Below are 19,558 nucleotides of genomic sequence, written 5' to 3' on the forward strand. Positions count from 1 at the left end.
CTGAGGACTCCAAAGTCCTCTGAAGGAAAAAAAGCCACCACTGTGTCATCCCCAGAAGGGCAAGGGGCTCTCGCTGCGTGGCAACGTGGCATTTTCTTCCAGGCCACAAAGTTGGGTTGCCAAACAGACTGCTCGTCCTTTTTTCGACGGACTTACCTAAAATTTGGCATGATTTTCCAGACAACATAAAAGAGCGATTCCGGGCTGAACGCCGACTGGCTCCCTTGCCACAGAGCGCACAACGTCTTACGGAACTCTTCCACCAAAGAGCTGCAGAAGGGGAACCAAAGTTCAGGGTCAGGGTGAGGCACCTACTCAAGCTGCAACTAATATCCCCGCTGAATCTGCGCAAAGAAGAACAGGCCACACTGCCCGATATTGCGAGAAGCCTTGAAGAAATATTCTGCTGCAAAAGTAATGCTGAGTCCTACACGGGCTCCTCGGAAACCCGAACTACTTGCTAACTACTTGCTAACTACTAACTACTTGCTAACTCCTACGCAGTGGCGTAGGAGGTTAAGAGCTCGTGTATCTAATCTGGAGGAACCGGGTTTGATTCCCCGCTCTGCCGCCTGAGCTGTGGAGGCTTATCTGGGGAATTCAGAATAGCCTGTACACTCCCACACACGCCAGCTGGGTGACCTTGGGCTAGTCACAGCTCTTCGGAGCTCTCTCAGCCCCACCTACCTCACAGGGTGTTTGTTGTGAGGGGGGAAAGGCAAGGAGATTGTCAGCCCCTTTGAGTCTCCTGCAGGAGAGAAAGGGGGGATATAAATCTAAAAAAAAAACCAAAAAAAACTCCAAACTGACTGGAGCAAAAAGACTGCCTCGTAAGAGAAGGGCCCCTCATTTAGGGCACTAAATTCTCTGAGGGTTCTGAAAGCTCTTTTAGTGGGAAAAAAATACCCTGTCCTTTAACAGACCCCCTCTAATTCTTTCTCAAAAACGTTACAGGAGGCAGGGCGATATGGTCTCTGTTTCACAGACAAAAACGCAGGCCGGGGGTCTTGTCCATCAATGACTGTTCAGCACCGAGGAGAAAACTAACTCCTGAAATGGACTGTCCCACCGGACGGGAGACGTGGTTCGCTCCATTACTGATACTGGTGAGGTCAAGTTTTTCTGTCAAGTTTTCACCCACAACGTTACTTTGAGAGATTTTTTATATATTGCTTGTTTTGATAAAGAAGAAGAAGAAGAAGAGTTTGGATTTATATCCCCCCTTTTTCTCCTGCAGGAGACTCAAAGGGGCTGACAATCTCCTTGCCCTTCCCCCCTCACAACAAACACTCTGTGAGGTAGGTGGGGCTGAGAGAGCTCCGAGAAGCTGTGACTAGCCCAAGGTCACCCAGCCCAAGGTCACCCAGCTGGCGTGTGTGGGAGTGCACAGGCTAATCTGAATTCCCCGATAAGCCTCCACAGCTCAAGCAGCAGAGCTGGGAATCAAACCCGGTTCCTCCAGATTAGATACACGAGCTCTTAATCTCCTACGCCACTGCTGCTCCTTTGACTTCATGCAAGCCCTTTGACTTCATGCAAGGGTCACCCATTCTAAATTCCAATATTTTAGCTAGTCTCCTTCTGCTTTTCGTTTGCCCATCTATTCCTGGACCAATGCAAAAATGCAAAAGATCCCCCCCCCCCACACACACACACAGAAGTATCCCCGCTTCTCTCAGCATACGATGCTGCCGGTCCCGTTGGAACGGGCTCACTTACATGCCGTTATCGCCTTGGCTGCGGGTGTGGTAAGTTCGCCGGCCTGCGGTCTTCCCGTTCCGGAGCTCAACGGCAGGTAGTTCTTTGAAGTAGCCACAGAACTGCTGGATGTTGCTGCGGGAAAAAAGGAAATGTGAGCTTGGAAAACACAGCAGGGTGGGAAGGAAAGGGCAGCTGCGGGCATTCAGTGGGCAGGAGGGGCAGCGGAGAAGAGGTTCGTCAGTGGTTGCTGGCCACGGTGACTACAAAGGAGGCCCACGTTTAGAGGCAGAGAACCTCTGAATCCCAGAGCCAGGGGGCAACATCAGGGGAAGGCTTCAGCCTCCGTGCCCTGTTGCTGGCTCTCCAGAGAAACTGGCTGTCCACTGTGTGAGGCAGGAGGGTAGACTAGATCAATTGGCCATGCTGGCAGGGGCTGTTGGGGATTGTAGTCCATGAACATCTGGAGAGCCACAGGTTGCAGACCCTTGGACTAGATCAGTGGTTCTCAACCTGTGGGTCGTGACCCCTTTGGGGGGTCGAACGACCCTTTCATAGGGGTCACCTAAGACTCTCTGCATCAGTGTTCTCCATCTGTAAAATGGATAAATGTTAGGGTTGGGGGTCACCACAACATGAGGAACTGTACTAAAGGGTCGCGGCATTAGGAAAGGTGGAGAACCACTGGACTAGATGGACCTTCACTGCTCTAACCCAGCAGGGCTCTTCTGATGTTCTTCTGAGCTTCTGCATCTTCTTAAGCACACTATCGAGAAGTCCAGGTTCTCACGTAGCCCAAGGCGCTCGTAAAAAAGCGTACCTGAGGGACTGAAGGATTGCATTCATGAAACACGTATTCCCCAGATTCCGAAGGCCTGTGGCACACAGAGTTGTGGTGTTCCCCTGCAAACCAGAAAAACCGACGCTCTTAGGACTGGCCGCACCTCCAGGACAACTCTTCCCTTTGAGGCCGCCCCCTCCCCTGCCAAGGATTACACAAAGCAGGCATCCAGTCCGCTATGCTAAGTCTCAGAGCAAGCAATGAGTAAATACAGGCCAGCCACAGACAGCGAAGGGTCTTATAAGCACGGTCCTGGCCCCCGACTGGCTGCCCTCAGGGGAACGCGGAGCAGATTAAGTCATGCAGATGGACCACTTGTCCTCCGCCTCTCTAGTTTCTGTAAGCAAAGAACGGTCTCTGCCCTGCCTCCGCCCAACAAGGTCGGGCAGAGAGAGCTCGGGTCAAGGCCTCCTGGGGAGAACCATGGCGAAGCAAAATTCAGAAATCGGCACTCCCTATATCCACGGCTTACCACCAAAGCAAAGGTGGCGGCGGCGGCACACTCCACATTCTCACAACATAACGTGAGGTAGAACAGAAGAGCAGCCAAATACCAGGCGTGTTTACAGAAGCAGGTTAATTTTTTTAGCATTGGGGAATGGAGCAGCCCCGTCAGAGGAAGCCACACGATCGGTCCCCTTTCAGATGGCAGCTAGAATCCTGTGCACAGAGGCTGAAAATGTCACCGCAGGGCCAGCAGGCAAGAACGCCAGAGAGCTACGCCACGAACCCAAGACATTTAGACCTGGATGTCAGCTATCATGCCAGAATCTGCGCCCTCAAGAATCTCGTGGACCATTAACTTTGTACCTACGTTTATTTTCAACAACTTGCTCTTTAGGGAGGAATTTTCCAGAAGTTTCCTTTTCCTGTGTCGGTCTGCTATGAAAGCGGAGCTGCCGCAAAGGAAGAAAGAGGGAGTTAAATCACACACAGTCGTCCAAAGAGAACACACCGAAGCTCGGCTGGAACATCTTAACTGCACGGCCGCATCTGCAATAGCGCTCTTGCATGCAATACAGACACCCACCATTGGTTTCAAAGCTGCCATCAGAAATTTACTGCGGCCTCAAAATAGATTTCAGCATTCCCAGGAGCCCAAAGCTCAAAGCCAATTCTATCTGGGAATCGTAGAATATCCACATTAATCTGATTAGGTTTTGCTACAGCAAGCGCCCGAGAGAGAGAGAGCATGGCCTAATTAGAATCAACACTCCCATCTAAAATTTCTTAATTAAAGGCCGCTTGGCAGATCGCCCGATCCAAGAGGCTTTTTCTGCTCACAGTATTATTCTAAAAATGAGAGTTTGGATTTATACCCCACCTTTCTCTCTTGCAAGGAGACTCAAGGCGGCTTACAAGCTCTTTTCTCTTCCTCTCCCCGTGACAGACACCTTGTGAGGCAGGTGGGGCTGAGAGAGTTCTGAGAGAACTGTGACTAACCCAAGATCACCCGGCAGGAACGTAGGAGTGCGGAAACACATCTGGATCACCAGATAAGCCTCTGCCACTCATGTGGAGGAGTGGGGAATCAAACCAGGTTCTCCAGATTAGAATCCACCTGCTCTTAAGAAGAAGAAGAGTTTGGATTTATATCCCCCCTTTCTCTCCTGTAAGGAGACTCAAGGTGGCTTACAAGCTCCTTTCCCTTCCTCTCCCCACAACAGACCCCTTGAGAGGCAGGCGGGGCTGAGAGAGTTCTGAGAAAACTGTGACTAGCCTGAGGTCATCCAGCAGGAACGTAGGCGTGCGGAAACAAATCCGGTTCACCAGATCAAAGTCCCGTCACTCGTGTGGAGGAGTGGAGCATCAAACCCGGCTCTCCAGATCAGAGTCTGCCCCTCTTAACCTCTACATCACACCAGCTGTACATGCCAGTTTAATTCACCAAAGCCATCCCAAAATGAAGGTACCCAGCAAGTTGAACCTTATGAACTGCAGGTTCCAGACATTTACATCTTGTTTGTTTATTTATGTTTTGAATTTTTTTAGACCGCCCTCCCCCAAAGGGCTCAGGGCGGTGTACGGCATAACATTATAACAATATCCTATTATAAAATCCTTTCACTTCACCTACATCCTGGTTCTTTCAACTGGAAATGTCAGACATGGAACCTGGGGCCGTCTGCATGCCAAAGCCCCCTCCCCCCGCCACCTTCATTCCAAGGCACCTGGCCCAGGAAGGCCTCCCAGCAAATGGTGCCTGGCATTATTCGCGTGGGGCTGGGGAGCACCCCTGAGCTTTCTGCGTGTCCGTTTCACATTCCAAGAAAAGCTGCTGGTTAGTAATGCCAGAAAATGGTTGCACGACCCAAGTCCGCGCATGCACAGGAGTGGGATTTGGCTGCTTACTTCTCCAAATTCTGCAGGTGTTCTCGGACTTTTTGCACCAGGCCCAACTTAGTATCGTTGATGACAAAGTCGTCGCAGCGATAACTGCAGCAAAACAGAAACAAAAAAAGTCATCGATCCGACGGGTTTCGGCCACGTTTGGATCATCTCAGCTGAGGAGCGCCTCTTCAGCTACAGAGCAGAATACTGCCAACTGCTAAGGAAAGGATTGAAACAGGGGGGCCAAGACAGGCAGTTTTCTCCTCCCAGCATCTTAAACTGGCCATGCCTTTGAGGCAGCTTCAAGGCACTCCGAAACTGCTCTTCAGCCCTGGTGGGCATCCTCGGAGAGACGCCCTGTCCCCCTCCAACGATCACGCCACTGAGCAAATGACACCGTCAGCAGTCAGAACCAACAAGCGGGGAAAAGGCCCACCCAGCAGAACGAGAACGAATGTCTGCTCTTGCTGCAGAGAGGGCAGATGTGAACATACATAAAGGATGCAAACATATATTTTATTACCATTTATGCTGTTAAACTTTCACTCCCTGAAGTGATCGTAAATACAAAGGGACTGGTAAATTTCTCCAGTTCTGGGCAGCCTGAATTTTATGTACAACTTGGTATACAGTACATTATTCAATTCATAGCTCACGTGTAACATCAGCTCTCTGTAGGAAAAAAGGACTCACAGCGGCAAAAACACATCTTTTCAGATATAAAAACAAGTATGCTGAGATGTCAAAATGCCTTTTTTTAATTTTAGCAAATTGGTTCCCAATCTCACGACACGTGCAACTTTAGAAAATACCTATAAACCAGGAAAGCAGGGGAATGGGCCCTTTGAGGAATGTTCACAGAATTACAGAGTTGGAAGAGACCCCCAAGGGCCATCAAGTCCAACCCCCTGCAATGCAGGAACACACAATCAAAGTACTCCATCCAGCCTCTCCTTAAAAACCTCCAAAGGAGGAGACTCCATCACACTCCAAGCCGAACAGCCCTGACTGTCAGGAATTTTTTCCTGATGTTTAGGTGGAATCTCTTCTCCTTCACCTTGAACCCATCACTCCTGGTCCTAGTCTCTGGAGCAGCAGAAGACAAGCTTGCCCCCTCTTGTTTAATAGAGACAGTATTGCTGTCATATCAGATTTGTAACTTTTAATGCGTCAAATCAAGAAATACTTGTGCTGAAAAAGAAACTAATATTCACATTCTGCCTCTCCCCTCCCCCCCCCGGCCAAATACTAATTCTCTCCACTCATGCAAGCGACAGGAAATCTCTTCAGCTCTGAGGGCCACATCAGAAAGGTGTTATGAAGCGAAAGGCAAACGGAACGCTTCAGAGGCTTGGATCACATTGCAGAGGCTTCCGAGAGGGGAGCTCTCCTTGCCAGGGGCACAAGCAAGGAGGCTCAGCCACTCCCTATCGCTGACGCCGAGCGTCTTCCGAGGGCGCGGCAAAACTTCCACGTTTGGGCTGGCGTTTCACAACCACCGACAAACTGGTAGATCTCAATTTTAATTCGATAAAACACTTGGCTGGGGTCACGTAAGGACAGGCTGCACGAACGACGCGAGTTCAGCTTGCTAAGCCTTGAGGGAGGTGAGCGGGATTGGAAGAGGGAGAAAGGAGAGCAGGGTCGCTCCCAGCATCACGAACCAGCCTTAGAACACTGCGACGAGACGAGGGGGGGGGGGGGGGGGCAAACACATCCTAAGGAAGTAGGACGAGAAGGAACAGACAGCCGCACTCTCTGCACCCCTGTTTACAGGTTGCCAGGAAGCACAGCCACGTCCAGGACTGCCACGTCAACTGGTTCCAGGCCAAGTGGGTGACAGGCCTCCATTGCCATGCCACCAGCAGGACTGTAATCCACACCACCTGTCCTGGTCATGAGGGTGGCAGATCTTCACATCCTTCGGAGAAGCACAGAAGCAGCAGCGGCCACCCTGCCACTCCAGACAACACATACGCCAGTCCCTGGGCAAAGCGTAGCCCTGGGCACCCCCACTGCCAGTTTTCAGGGTATCACCCTAGTGGGTGGTCATGTTTAAAGGTTCTCCTCACCAGTCTTTAATTATTTCTCAACATGACCGACAGTGGGAAGTTGCCCGCCAAGCAACTTGATCGCCTGCAACGCTCAAAATGTGATTTATAATATTCTGAACGGGCGTCGATTGGTGTGGGCAAGGCAGCTAACTAAAAGCAGGCTAAAGAAGATAGACTCTCCTGACAACTGAGAATCCTCCCATGCAAGATTTATGAAGCTCTTCCTTTTACTTGTCCTGAGCCTCTGACGCATACGCCAGCAATTAAACACAGCGGCTAACGGAGTTTCCAGGTCAAGCCCTCTGAACAAAAGCGCCACAGAAATGCTCCCAATCCAAATAGTAGAAATAGCCACCTACCAGTAAGTACTGTAACTACTGCAGTCCATGCACACCGTATGCTGAATTTTCTCGTGCTTCTCTGTTCTCTTGTGGTTGGCTAAAGGAACCTGGGCATCTTCGTAATGCTTCTTTGCGTGGCCATTTACGTATCTTAAAAGGAAAACACAGACAGGTGGGATCACAGGAGACTTCTGCCCAAATACTCTTATCAGCAAGCCAGTTCTAATTACAGCCGCGTTCACTCCTTCCATGTGCTGATTGCCCAACTTCTCTTAAAGCGCTAACAGCCAAAAAGTTTTCAAAAACAGTCCACCAGGATTATAAACTGCTTTTTTTGTTGTTTTTTTCTCCTTTTTTTGTTAGCGCAATATGACAGAAATCTTGCAATAAAAGGATCGTCATCTCTCAGAGATTATCTGGCATTTAATTAAAAGGGCAGAACTTTGCCTCCAGCTTTCTTATTGCGAAACATCTTTTCTGCATTCAGAAATACTAACAAACATTTCTGCCTCCTTCCAGGGGAAGGTGTTCCCTTGGCCCCTTCCGCACACGCAGAATAATGCGTTTTCAAACCACTTTCACAACTGTTTACAAGTGGATTTTGCTATTCCGCACAGCTTCAAAGAGCACTGAAAGCAGTTTGAAAGTGCATTATTCTGCATGTGCGGAATGAGCCCTAGTCTTCCCAGTCTAATCGTGACAACGTTCACTCTCTGCCTCTTTTGACAAGAGTGCAGGTCACTCTAGGGCCTCGGGAGCCAGCCACACTTTGCAGTGGCTCCTTTGCTGAACTAGAGGCACAGCCAGAAAAGGAGCTACAGGCGGGCTGGGATCTACATGGCTGCTGTGCAAAAGGTCTATTCTGCTCCTGTGCAGATGAATTTCAAACTCCCCCTTGCTTGGGTGAATTACTGCACTTGGGCTGATTAAAAAACAATGTGGGGAGGAACCAACCCCCCCCCCCCCCGTTATTCAATGTATTCCTGAAAATACAACACCCACCTTCCGCAGTGGACACTTGAGCACGTCAGGCAGACCCAAGGACTTTTGTTAGACCTGCACACTATCGTGGGGAGAAAAGGAGAAAAGACATCCAGTTAAGACTGTGGCACGGTTGCAAAAGCAACTCTTCTTCTTTTTTTAAAGCTGCACACATCTCCACTGCAGCTCCAGAGTTATATAAAAGCCAACGTTTGCCACAAAGCGTTCACAGCACCAGCAGACTGAAATCAGGGACGAGCGACACGACAGTGAAGGCGTCACGAACCAGCTGAGAAGGGAAACGCTGAAACCTATTTGGGTTGTGCTTCTTCCGCTATCAAATTGTCAAAGGACGGTCTCCCCACGGCACACCCTCTCCCCCCATCACGCTACAGGTTTTTCTGTGCTTCACACAGTTCATTATCTAGCACCAACACGGAATACTGAACATGCTGTCAACACAAGCACTCTCCCTCTCTTTCGCCTTCCCCATGAAGCTCGATGAGAAACTCCATCTTCTTGCAAAAGGTACAAAAAGGTAAAGACCGAGTGGACGGGCGCTGCCTCCCTCCCTCCTTAGGGCCATTCCACACTGTGAAGCCAAGACACCTCCCCCTGGAACTCCCTGCATGACAGAACGCACAAGGGCGCCCCGCGCAAACAAAAAGAGGTTTGTCCTGATGTTCAAATGCAGCCACAGTTTAGGTTCGCTATGCTTTTGGAATGGCCACAAGCACTTCCACATGTTTTCGAGCAGGAGAAACGCAGCCCAGTCAATAAATCTGTGACGCCAAAGAGGAGCCGAAAATGAGTCATGAACCTCTTTCTGTCAATGTTCTTGCACACTTGGGACTGTGGGAACCCTGCCTGTCATTGTGTAACGGGGCAGACAACAGCGCTGTTGACAATTTAGCCACTTGGAAGTTGGGCAGCAGCTTGAGCCAAAGCGTTCCTTGGGCAGAAAGTGGCCCCGTTTCACCTAGAGAGCAAAACATGCCATGCCCGAGGCCTTCAGGGAGGGCGTCACAGGAACCCCCCTAAGATGGGTCATCATCGCCATCCTGTCGTATAGCTATAAAGCACCATTTACAGACAAGTCATGGAGGATAAGAAATCCAACCCAACTAGATGATGGTCAGTTGGGGGGAGTCTAGTCTGAGTGAAAAACTCATGAAGCCACTTGAACTAAAAGGAGGGGGCAGCCCGAATGAAGAGAGTTGGATGTCAGGCAGAAGGCCAGCCCAGTGATCAGAAGACAAAAGGCCAGGAGGGGGGGTGGGCTGAAATGCTGAGTGCCCCTCGCCTGAGTATCCAGGACTTCACAGACCCAGCGGGCACTCTGCCATTCAGCCCGGCTACCTGAGCCCCACGGATCCCATCCAATCAGATAACACACCCCGGACAGACTTTTTCACACTCAGACAAGATCCAGACTTTATTCAGAGTCATTTCAGTTCTCACACTCATGCATGGGAAGAGAAGCACAGAAGGAAGAACGCTTGTACCGTCAGGAGTCCCCCCCAACTCCAGCGGAAGAAGTTAGCATGATTTTGCAGACACATGTAAGCAGTAATATCCATCCTCCCAGGGATCAAACATGATTGAAATGCACAGGGACATACCACAAGTGCTTCTCAAAAGAGCACCCTAGGATTGTTTTTGCTCCAATCCACACTAGACTGAAACCCATTATCATCCATCCAAGTAGACACATGCCCAATAAACACTCGGTTTCAGTTCAGCAGCTGAGACGCCTCCCGGCGCTGGCTGAGCTGGAGCCAAGAAGGCTGCTTTACATTTGCAGGGGAGGAGGGTGGAAGGAAAGGCAGGCTTGCTGGACGGCAGCCACACACTCCTCCTCCCGAGAAGTCCACCGCTAATTCAAACACCTAAGAGATGGCGAACCAATATTCTGACTGCCACGAGTTTCTTTCTTGCAAACTAGGAAGTCACAGTCACTCAATTCTTAGTTTTCAACACGTGTAACATCACTTAAGGCTGTACCATGACAAAATTTTCTTTTGCTAAGAGTCCACACATGGTGCACCTCCGTTAAGGAAAAGCTTTTTTTTTTTAAAGGGTTGCGCTGCTGAGTATAAGAACGTAAGAACGAGCCTGCTGGACCAGACCAGAGTCCATCTAGTCCAGCACTCTGCTACTCGCAGTGGCCCACCAGGTGCCTTGGGGAGCTCACAGGCAGGATGTGAAAACAATGGCCTGCCGCCGCCGCCGCCGCCGCCACCGAGCACCTGGTCTGCTAAGGCCTTTGCAATCTCAGATCAAGGAGGATCAAGATTGGTAGCCATAGATGGACTTCTCCTCCATCAATCTGTCCAAGCCCCTTATAAGAACATAAGAACGAGCCTGCTGGATCAGACCAGAGTCCATCTAATCCAGCACTCTGCTACTCGCAGTGGCCCACCAGGTGCCTTTGGGAGCTCACATGCAGGAGGTGAAAGCAAGGGCCTTCTGCTGCTGCTGCTGCTGCTGAGAACCTGGTCTGCTGAGGCCTTTGCAATCTGAGATCAAGGAGGATCAAGATTGGGAGCCATAGATCGACATCTCCTCCATCAATCTGCCCAAGCCCTTTTTAAAGCTATCCAGGTGAGTGGCCATCACCACCTCCTGTGGCAGCATATTCCAAACGTGTTCCAAACACCAATCACGCATAATCTGTGGCACAGCCTCACTGCAGCCTGAAATCAAGGCAGTCAGCGTGGTGATGAATCATCTGTGCAGCGCTCCAAGAAGGAGAAGAAAGGCCAACTAAGCTGAGCTACAGAGGCTGATGCAAGCTACACATTTATGCAGGATAAAATTTCCACAGAGTACTCACAGATATGATCTTTTAACCTCTTTAGAACGGCGCTGCTGCTAAGAGAAGGAGACCAGTCACTATCTCTGAGCTTCAGCCCACCGAGTAAAACTGGTCTACCTTGCAGGGCTAGAAATTATATGCATGTTTATTAAAATACGACACAGGAAAAATAAGTTCACAGTTACCAACCTTTCCCATCAGAAACTACCCATGCAGGAGGCCAAAGGCACACAGTTGTTCTCAAGGACCTCATCCCAATGTACGTGTTCTGTAAATGCTCATGGACTACCCATCAAACAATCACAAGGTCCACTGGACTGAGCCACTAAGACCATGGTGGTGAACCTTTGGCACTCCAGATGTTATAGACTACAATTCCCATCAGCCCCTGCCAGCATGGCCAATTGGCCATGCTGGCAGGGGCTGATGGGAATTGTAGTCCATAACATCTGGAGTGCCAAAGGTTTGCCACCACTGCACTAAGATCTGATCCAGACACACGGCCCTTGGGACCGACAAGGCTTCTCAGAGCTAACAGACCTGGGTACACAAAACGTGGCTGCCGTTTGTAAAACAGATGTCTTACCGCCATCGCCATAGATCAGTGGTGGCGAACCTATGGCACAGGTGCCAGAGGTGGCACTCAAAGCCCTCTCTGTGGGCACACATGCACAGAGTTCGTCGTGGGGGGGAACCCCCCCACATATCTAGGCTGGCCTGGGCCGCTGGACTTGATGTGCGTGCACCTCAGCGAGCAGGGAGGACTTGACTGGCAGGCCTGGTGCCTGTGCTCCAGGTGGCTGTTGTCCGGGGAGGGGGGCGGGGGGCAGAGACGGCAGAGATGCTAGAGAGGCGCAGAGCAGCGCATGTGGGACTTGCTGGAGGCTACAGCAGGCTGGCCCCTGCTTGAGGGGGTTATTCAGGTTAAATTGCCGCGTTGGCACTTTGCGATAAATAAGTGGGTTTTGGGTTGCAATGTGGGCACTTGGTCTCGAAAAGGTTCGCCATCACTGCCATAGATAGTAACGGCTCCCAGTGGGCTGCCACCTGAAACAAGAGAAGAACGTTTTCTATGCTAACCTGTCCACAAATTCTTCACTGTTGGAACCCTTCTGGAAACTGGTGACCAGCAAGTGCACCTTCACTCTGCCACGGGGTTTTCCCTGTGAGGGGCTGGGAGCGCAAGCAGCCCTCATATTGAAAGAAGGGAAATCCCTCCACATACAACATTGGCATTCTTGGCTTCAAAAGCTATTATTCCATGGCATTTGAACACAGTTAAATAAAAATAAATGGTTGTTGGCTCGTTAGTCAATAGCACAGGTATCTCAGAAACTATAACAGAGACCCTAGTCCAGTGGTGGCGAACCTTTGGCACTCCAGATGTTATGGACTGCAATTCCCATCAGCCCCTGCCAGCATGGCCAATTGGCCATGCTGGCAGGAGCTGATGGGAATTGCAGTCCATAACATCTGGAGTGCCAAAGGTTCGCCACCACGGCCCTAGTCCTTCCGCTGAGCTACTTTAATTTATGCACTGACCCTTGTCCCTAGATATAGTCCCTTAAGGTTGTTTGCAAAAGCAAATGCAACCTGCCTCAAATAGAACATGTTGAGACACCAACAACAAAATCAAACCCCACACCAGCGTGGAAATAGTTTTTTTAAAATCCATTCATTAGTGCCAGATAACGAAACTGACAAATGCGTGTAAATCACTGAATGACTTGTGCAGAGATGAAACCTACATGACCAAAGCAGTTAAGTGTTCGGGGCGTGCTGAAGCCCAGCTGTGGAAAGATCTAACATCCTCTCCTGCAGCACCTCCTACCAGTTCACCGAAGGCCAGGCCCACGGGGCTGTTCAGGCCCAATCCCACAGGCAGACACCTGCTTCACTTCCACCCTGTACTCCGTGTCCTCTTCCAGAAGACTAATCGCTTGCAATCGTTCCAGCGTGGCGTTTCCAAAGCACGGGGACCAAATCTTTAACTGCCATGGCAACCAGCGAGATGCCCTCTCTTCAGGCCTGCTGCCCACACACTGGGTCAATGGGAATAACATATACAATCAATCACACAGAAGCTGCCTACGATTAACAGAAGGGCTTAATGTGTGGAAATGGGCAGCTGAAAGTTTCCCTGGCACGGAGGTGAACAATATCACCTGGTTCAAGGGACAGGAGATTTTTTTTTCTCTCCATGTGGCTGGCAAACCCCGGTGCCATCTGTAAACACTACAGGGCAAGGCTGTGTACGTTCTCTGGTATCTCCAACGATTCAGCTACCAGCCTTGTAATATGAAGGCAGCTTTCAAGAACACAACAAGGCCACACAACCGATGACGCCTGCTCGGTAACTCACAACAGTTGGCCTCAAATACTAGCTCAGCAAAGCTCTCGGCTCAGCTTTTAGAGCAATTAACGTTGCTGCAAAGAGGATAAATTCTCAACTATAGTTAACAGGGGGAAGGGAGTTCCTTATCTAGCAAAATGCAACGCAACGGCGCGTGAGATGCTAATTTCTAACAAACGCTACTGCAAAACCTTACCCCGTTCCCACGCCGAAATGAAGTTGGCTGGCAACTTTTGCAAGGGTTACCTAAGTGAACTTGAGGGTTTGCTGTTGTATGGAGGCGGTTTTACAGCTCTCTGTGATTGCACAAGGCCATGAATGAGTTGCTGAAAAAACACCACACCTGAACAGTCTTTAAGTTGCACAGCTTGAATGGTGAGTGTCTAGGTGCGAAAAGTACAGGTTCAACAGCATCAGGCTGGTCTGGTCCACGTAGCAAATGCCGCTCTAATTACAGAAGGCACAGATATTTGGGCAGCATGCCCTTTCGCACAACAGACAAGGAGACATGCAAAAAAAAAGAAAAAAACCCTCCAATCAATAAAAAGCTGTTCTTTCTCCGCTCAGTATCTTTGGCTACCACCCAACTGAAAAACAATTACTTAGAAGCATTTAAGAATTGTACAGAATTAGGACAATCACGTGGCTAAGTAAGCCAATCGTATGAGTTTTAATGGACTAAATCTACATAAACTCGCATATTACTGAGTTGTTTGTTTGGGATAAAGAGTTTTGATGACATACCACATTGTTTCTAGACAGCACATGTATGTACGGCAGCACACGCCATCTGAGAAGGCCCACGGTCTGTTATGTTCCTGCACGATGATGAAGGGAACGTGGACTTTTCTTGGACAGGGTTTGCTCCACTGAACATAAACAGACATCGCTAACCTTTTGAATTCCGTGTGGGGAAACGAGCCCCAAAATCTCAACACCAATCAAGCCTGTTCAGATTTTTATGCCTCTCAGGGGAAGTTTATTGCCCAGTGGGAAAATCTGACAGCTTTCGGAACAAAGAAATATTAAAATCCTCATAAGGGACCTTACCACGGTGGGCCTTGCAAAAACAAAGCTCAGATGCTGTCCATAAACCCTGCAATTCAAACAGACAATGAATGTGCCCGGCACTCACTCAGCTGTCATCCACCTTTGGTTATACGAGGCTTGAATACTGTATTGCACTGCAAGGGGGGGGCTACCCTTGAAGAGTATTCAGAAAGTTCAACCAGCTCAAAACCGAACAGAGAAGCTGGGAACTGGGACGCGCTGCAGGGACTGTGCCACCACAGGACTGAAAGATCTCCATCAGCAGGCCCACGGAAGATGACTGGAGCGCCTACAGGAGAAGACAGCCCTTCAGTTACACTCTTTCCAAGCCGTGCAGGGTTTAGATCAACTCTTGACGCTTTGATTTGGGCTCAGAAAGCCAGGCCCGGAGAGGGATGGTCCCTGGACTTCCTGCAGCGTTCTGGACTCACTGATGCTTCCCAGCAGTTTTCAAGGGCAGGCTTTTGCAGAATCTGATCTAGATGTAATCAGGGCACGCAGCAGCATTGCAGCCAGCTCTTTTCTGACCAGGAAACACTGCAGCTGGCTAACCAGTCAGAACCGGTACAAGGTGCTCCAGATCTCAGCAGCCACCTGCTAGCCCAGAAGCGCTCCCAAGCTACAGCCCCGTTCCTTCAGCGGGGAGTACCACCCCATCCGGACCACACACTTATTACCTGCAAAGTCACACCAGTATTTTTACTATGTTCCAGCTTTGGTAGCTTTATCTTCCTGCCATTCGCTGGGGAGGTGGAGCCTTCGTGCCACATGACCTTGCCGAAGGGTTTGTTTTCCTTTGATAACCCTGAACTGGCGGGCCCACCTTACGGCTGGGTTTGTAAACACGCTGCTTTGGGCGGATGAAAAAACGTGCTTTCGTTGACATTGCTGTTAATTCTCTCACAAAAATGCACTGCAAAATAAATTCCCCTTTACAGAGTGAAACAACTGGTTTTTCCAAAACAGCCATAGTACCCACCGCACCTTAGCTCCAGGACGGAGTTACAAGGGTTCAAAGTACTGCCAGCCCTTCTCGAACACAAAACACCACGCTTAGCAGCAACCATTTTTACTCCACTGAAGGAAAAGCTGTGCAGACTCCAGCACCAAGATTCCCTTCTTATCCGGACTAGCTTCTGGGTTCACAGCAGATCTAATCCACACCCCATTGAACTGTAAATGTCCTACTGAGTAAGCGGTGAGGGACAACACACATCAATTCATGCCAGTTCAAAAGAGTTGCTTTTCAAAAGAGCAAAATGGGTCATCTGACAGAAACAGGGGAAGTTGCAAAAGTGCGGTCCCAGCGAGATGTGGCGGTGAGAAACAGAAGCGTGTCTTACCGCATGTTACTACTGATTTACTTCCGTTTGAAAAGGCAGAACCCTTCAAGGCAAAGCTATTCTCAGTGCCACAGCCGTACTGAAATCCTAATAAAAGCTGTCTTGTGTTTTATTTCATTTCCCCCACTATTCAATCAACAAAAGTCTGTACCACAACAGGCATCTTAAATTGCGTCAGTGTTGATTTAGCCGGCTTGTTCACAGTGGAGTCGCATCAGCCAGCATTTCCTGTTGGGACTCTTTTCAGATAAGTTCTCTTGCGTCACAACTCCCCTACAACATGTTCTACACACCCAACATGGCCTGCACTCGGCTGCTGTTCAGGCCCCTTAATCCCCCCCTGTCTGGGGGCCTGTTTCATTCACCGCTGCTCCCTCCCGGGAACAAAGCAGCCAGCCAGAGAGACTCCTGCATTCCTCCCCAGACGAGGGCACAGCTCGCTTGCTCTCTTCCTCTCGAGCCCCACAAAGTCTTGCCCCGAGGGCACAGGGCAGCTGGGTGCAAGAAGAGACTCTCGTCTCCCAAAAGCAGACGGAGCTCAGTGCACGGGCCAAGAATTAAAGGAAAAGAGGAGAGGAAGAGGGCAGGAAAATTAAGGAATTGAAGGGGGGGGGGGCTGTGCTCTTTTGTTGGTTGTGAGGCTTCTTTTTGTGACTTGTCTTTAGAACAGAAAGAGAACCTGCAGCCCCCCCCCCCACCACCCCCCCCCAATCCTCAACAACAAGGGAATTATTCCTCACAAGGAAGAGGAGGAGAGGAAATTTCTCTGCTTGGGAGTGGAAATAGTTACCGGCTCCTCCTCGCCTTAATCACCTTATCCTCCTGGCTTCCAACCTTTCCCACGCAGCCACTTGCCAGGCAAAGCTGAGTTGTGGGAAGAGGCAGGAAGGAACAACCCACCAAGGATGGGGGAACCCATCTGGGGATTTGGGGGGGAGACTGAAGGCAGGAGGGAAACGGGAGTCCTCTTGCGTCACCTCCAAGCCTCCTGCAGCAATCATATTTCATTAGACATTGGGGGGAGACTCCAAGCACCTCTTTACGAAGGCAACACGTGAATCCACACCTTGCAGACTTCTCTTCCGGCTCAGACTCGGAGCTCTGTGGCATCTGTGTGTGCTTCATTCCCCACCCCCACCCAATGTCCAAGCGCCCCCTGCAACCCTCTCTGCCTGCGCAGATGAGAGAGGAGGCAAGGCGCCACAAAAAGCTGTTGCTGCTGCTGCTCATCTTTGAGGCGTCTTCCCCTAAGGGGCTGGTTTTTTTGGGGGGGGGGGGGTCCATGAAGGTAACAGGCAAGGGGGCCTGCCAGCCTAATTTGAGGGGAAGGGAGAGAATAGCATGTGGGGGGGGGGGAAGGAGTCAAGTAGGAAGAACAAGAGGCCTCGTCCTTAACGAGAACCAAAAAAGGTACTGGGGGGAAGAGAAGAGAATAGGTTGGGGGGGGTCAAGGGGGGAAGAAAGAGACACCCCCCCCATCAAGATACAAGCTGCTGTTGGTTTTTACGGAAGAAGAGGGAGGTGTGTGTGTAAAAAAGTGAATGTGGGGGGAGGGGGCCTGCCAGGGAGGGAGGGAGGGAGGGAGAATAATAGGTGGGGAGGAGGAAGAGAACCCCCCCTCCCTTTGGGGGAAGAAAGGAAAATGAACAGGTTGGCGGGGGTCAAGAGGGATGGAAGAGAAGCCCCCCCCTTTTAATAAAGCTCCAGACTGGTTTGCACAGAAGTAGAGGGGATGTTAAAAAAATGAAGGTATTGAGGTGGGGGGTGCCAGTCCCAACCTAGTGGAATGTTCAATGGGGAGAATAATTAGGTGGTGGGGTGTTTGGTTGCAGTCCAATGGGGGAGAAAATAGAATTGGGGTGGGGGGCTTTTCACTCTAATGGGGGGGAGAATAATTGGGGTGGGGTGCTTGTCAGTCTAATGGAAATAAGGTGGGGTGGGGAGGTTTCCTCCTAGTGGGGGGAGAATACCGGGGTGGGGGCTGGGCAGTCCAATGAGAGGGAAATAGTAGGGGTGGGAGGAGCTGTCTAATGGGGGAGAACAATTAGGGCACCCACTGCCCTAAGTCTCACCAGAGAGAAATGTGCAGGGTGGGAAACTCACTCCAATTAGGGCACTGCCTGGGGTGCGGGGGGCCTTCTCTGTCAGTCTAATGGGGGGTAATAATTGGGGTGGTGGCTGTCCAATGGGGGAGAATAATTGGGGTGGGGGCTTGTCAGTCTAATGGGGGGAAATAATTGGGGTGGGGGGCTTTTCACCCTACTCTGGGGAGAACAACAAGGGTGGGGGGCTCGTCAGTCTTATCGGGGAAATAATTGGGGGTGGGGAGCTGTCCAATGGGGAGAACACCGAGATTGGGTGGCTGGTCAGTCTGAATTGGGGCAGCCTACTGGGGCTGAGGCTTTCACTCTAATTGGGGTGGCAACAACCTGGGCAGCCTGTCGTGTCTAATGGGGGGAAATAATTGGGGTGGGGGCTGTCTAATGGGGGAGAATAATTGGGGTGGGGTGCTTGTCAGTCTAATGGGGGGAAATAATTGGGGTGGGGGGCTTTTCACTCTAATTGGGGGGAGAATAATTGGGGTGGGGGGCTTGTCAGTCTAATTGGGGGAAGAATAATTGGGGGGGGGCTTGTCAGTCTAATGGGGGGAGAATAACAGGTTGAGAGAAGGAAGACAACCCCCCTCCCCTTTAGTGGGAATCAACAGAAGCCCCCCCCCCTTTAGTGGGAACCTAACAAGGGGCATGGGAGAGAAGCCCCCACCCCCTTTTAATGAAGCTCCAGCCTGGTTTGCACAGAAGTAGAGGGGATGTTTTTTTAAAAAGTGAATGTATATTGGGGTGGGGGTGGGGGCTAATTGGGAGGGAGGGAGAATAATAGGAAGAGACCCTCCCCCAATAGGAGGACCAGAACAGAAGAAAGGAATAGGTGGGGGGAGGGGGGGAAGTAATTTCACCAGGAAGTGCGTGAGGGGGGATGCGTGGGAAAAGGGGGCGGGGCCAGAGGAGCGGCGCCCCCTCCCCCCGGGGAGGAACAAAGGCGCCTTCTCAGAGCGGCCGACCCCCCCCCCCGCCCCCACTCACCGCTGCAGCTCCAGGAGGAGGGCGAGCCCTGAGGGAACTGGGCCTGGTCGGGCGCGAGGCAGACGCTGGAGCCGAGGTGGGGGCACTCCATGGCCGGGCGGGGGGCGAGGCGAGGCCGGGCTGAGGGACGGAGCGCGGCCCGGCGGCGAGGAGGGGGGACGCGGCGCACGAGCGAGGGGACGCCACTGCGCCTGCGCGGCCTGGGAGCGCCGCCCCCCCCCCCGCCCGCGCTCCAACCGCCGCTCCTCGCTCCCCGATTGGCTCCTCCGCGTCCTGCTCCTCGCCGGGTTTTGCCGACCGCCGCTCCTCGGGTTGGGCGTCGTTCCCGAGAGTCCAGTCCAGACGGCGCCGGCTTCCGGGCGGCCGTCTGAGGTAGGGTTGCCAGCCTCCAGGGGAGGGCGGGAGTCAGCCTGGAGAGGCTGCCGAGGGCGGGAAACGGAGCCCCCGGGAGGAGCGAGGGCGGCGCGTCCCTCCACTCGGATCCCCGGGAACGTCGCCAGCCAGAGGGGCCGACACAGACTGACTCAGGGAAATTGCAGTGGGTTTGTTGCATTGCATTGTCAGCCGGAACGTGCAATAAATACAATTGCAATGTATTTATTGCATTGCATTGTCAACCGGAACGTGCGGTAAATACAATTGCAATAGGAGCACGTAAGGGCAAA

The 19,558-nt window shown here is 51.2% G+C and overlaps 1 protein-coding gene across 2 annotated transcripts in view; it reads right to left on the reverse strand.

Moving 5' to 3' along the window:
- USP3 (ubiquitin specific peptidase 3) overlaps positions 1–19,077 on the reverse strand; it is a 28,407-nt gene extending 9,330 nt beyond the window's left edge. Inside the window, exons 1-8 of one of the 2 annotated variants that reach the window (XM_048481704.1) lie at positions 18,894–19,077; positions 8,268–8,328; positions 7,284–7,415; positions 4,892–4,975; positions 3,354–3,435; positions 2,519–2,601; positions 1,720–1,833; positions 157–270 (exon numbers count right to left, since the gene is read on the reverse strand). In XM_048481704.1, coding sequence (XP_048337661.1) covers positions 157–270; positions 1,720–1,833; positions 2,519–2,601; positions 3,354–3,435; positions 4,892–4,975; positions 7,284–7,415; positions 8,268–8,328; positions 18,894–18,984 — 761 coding nt within the window. In that variant the 5' untranslated portion in view covers positions 18,985–19,077. Of the gene's footprint in view, positions 1–156; positions 271–1,719; positions 1,834–2,518; positions 2,602–3,353; positions 3,436–4,891; positions 4,976–7,283; positions 7,416–8,267; positions 8,329–12,895; positions 12,914–18,893 lie in introns of those variants that run through there. The other variant, XM_048481705.1, reaches the window with a different exon arrangement.
- Positions 19,078–19,558: the final 481 nt, after the last annotated feature.

Source organism: Sphaerodactylus townsendi, linkage group LG17 (genome assembly GCF_021028975.2).
Source record: "Sphaerodactylus townsendi isolate TG3544 linkage group LG17, MPM_Stown_v2.3, whole genome shotgun sequence".
NCBI classification, from domain to species: domain Eukaryota; kingdom Metazoa; phylum Chordata; class Lepidosauria; order Squamata; family Sphaerodactylidae; genus Sphaerodactylus; species Sphaerodactylus townsendi.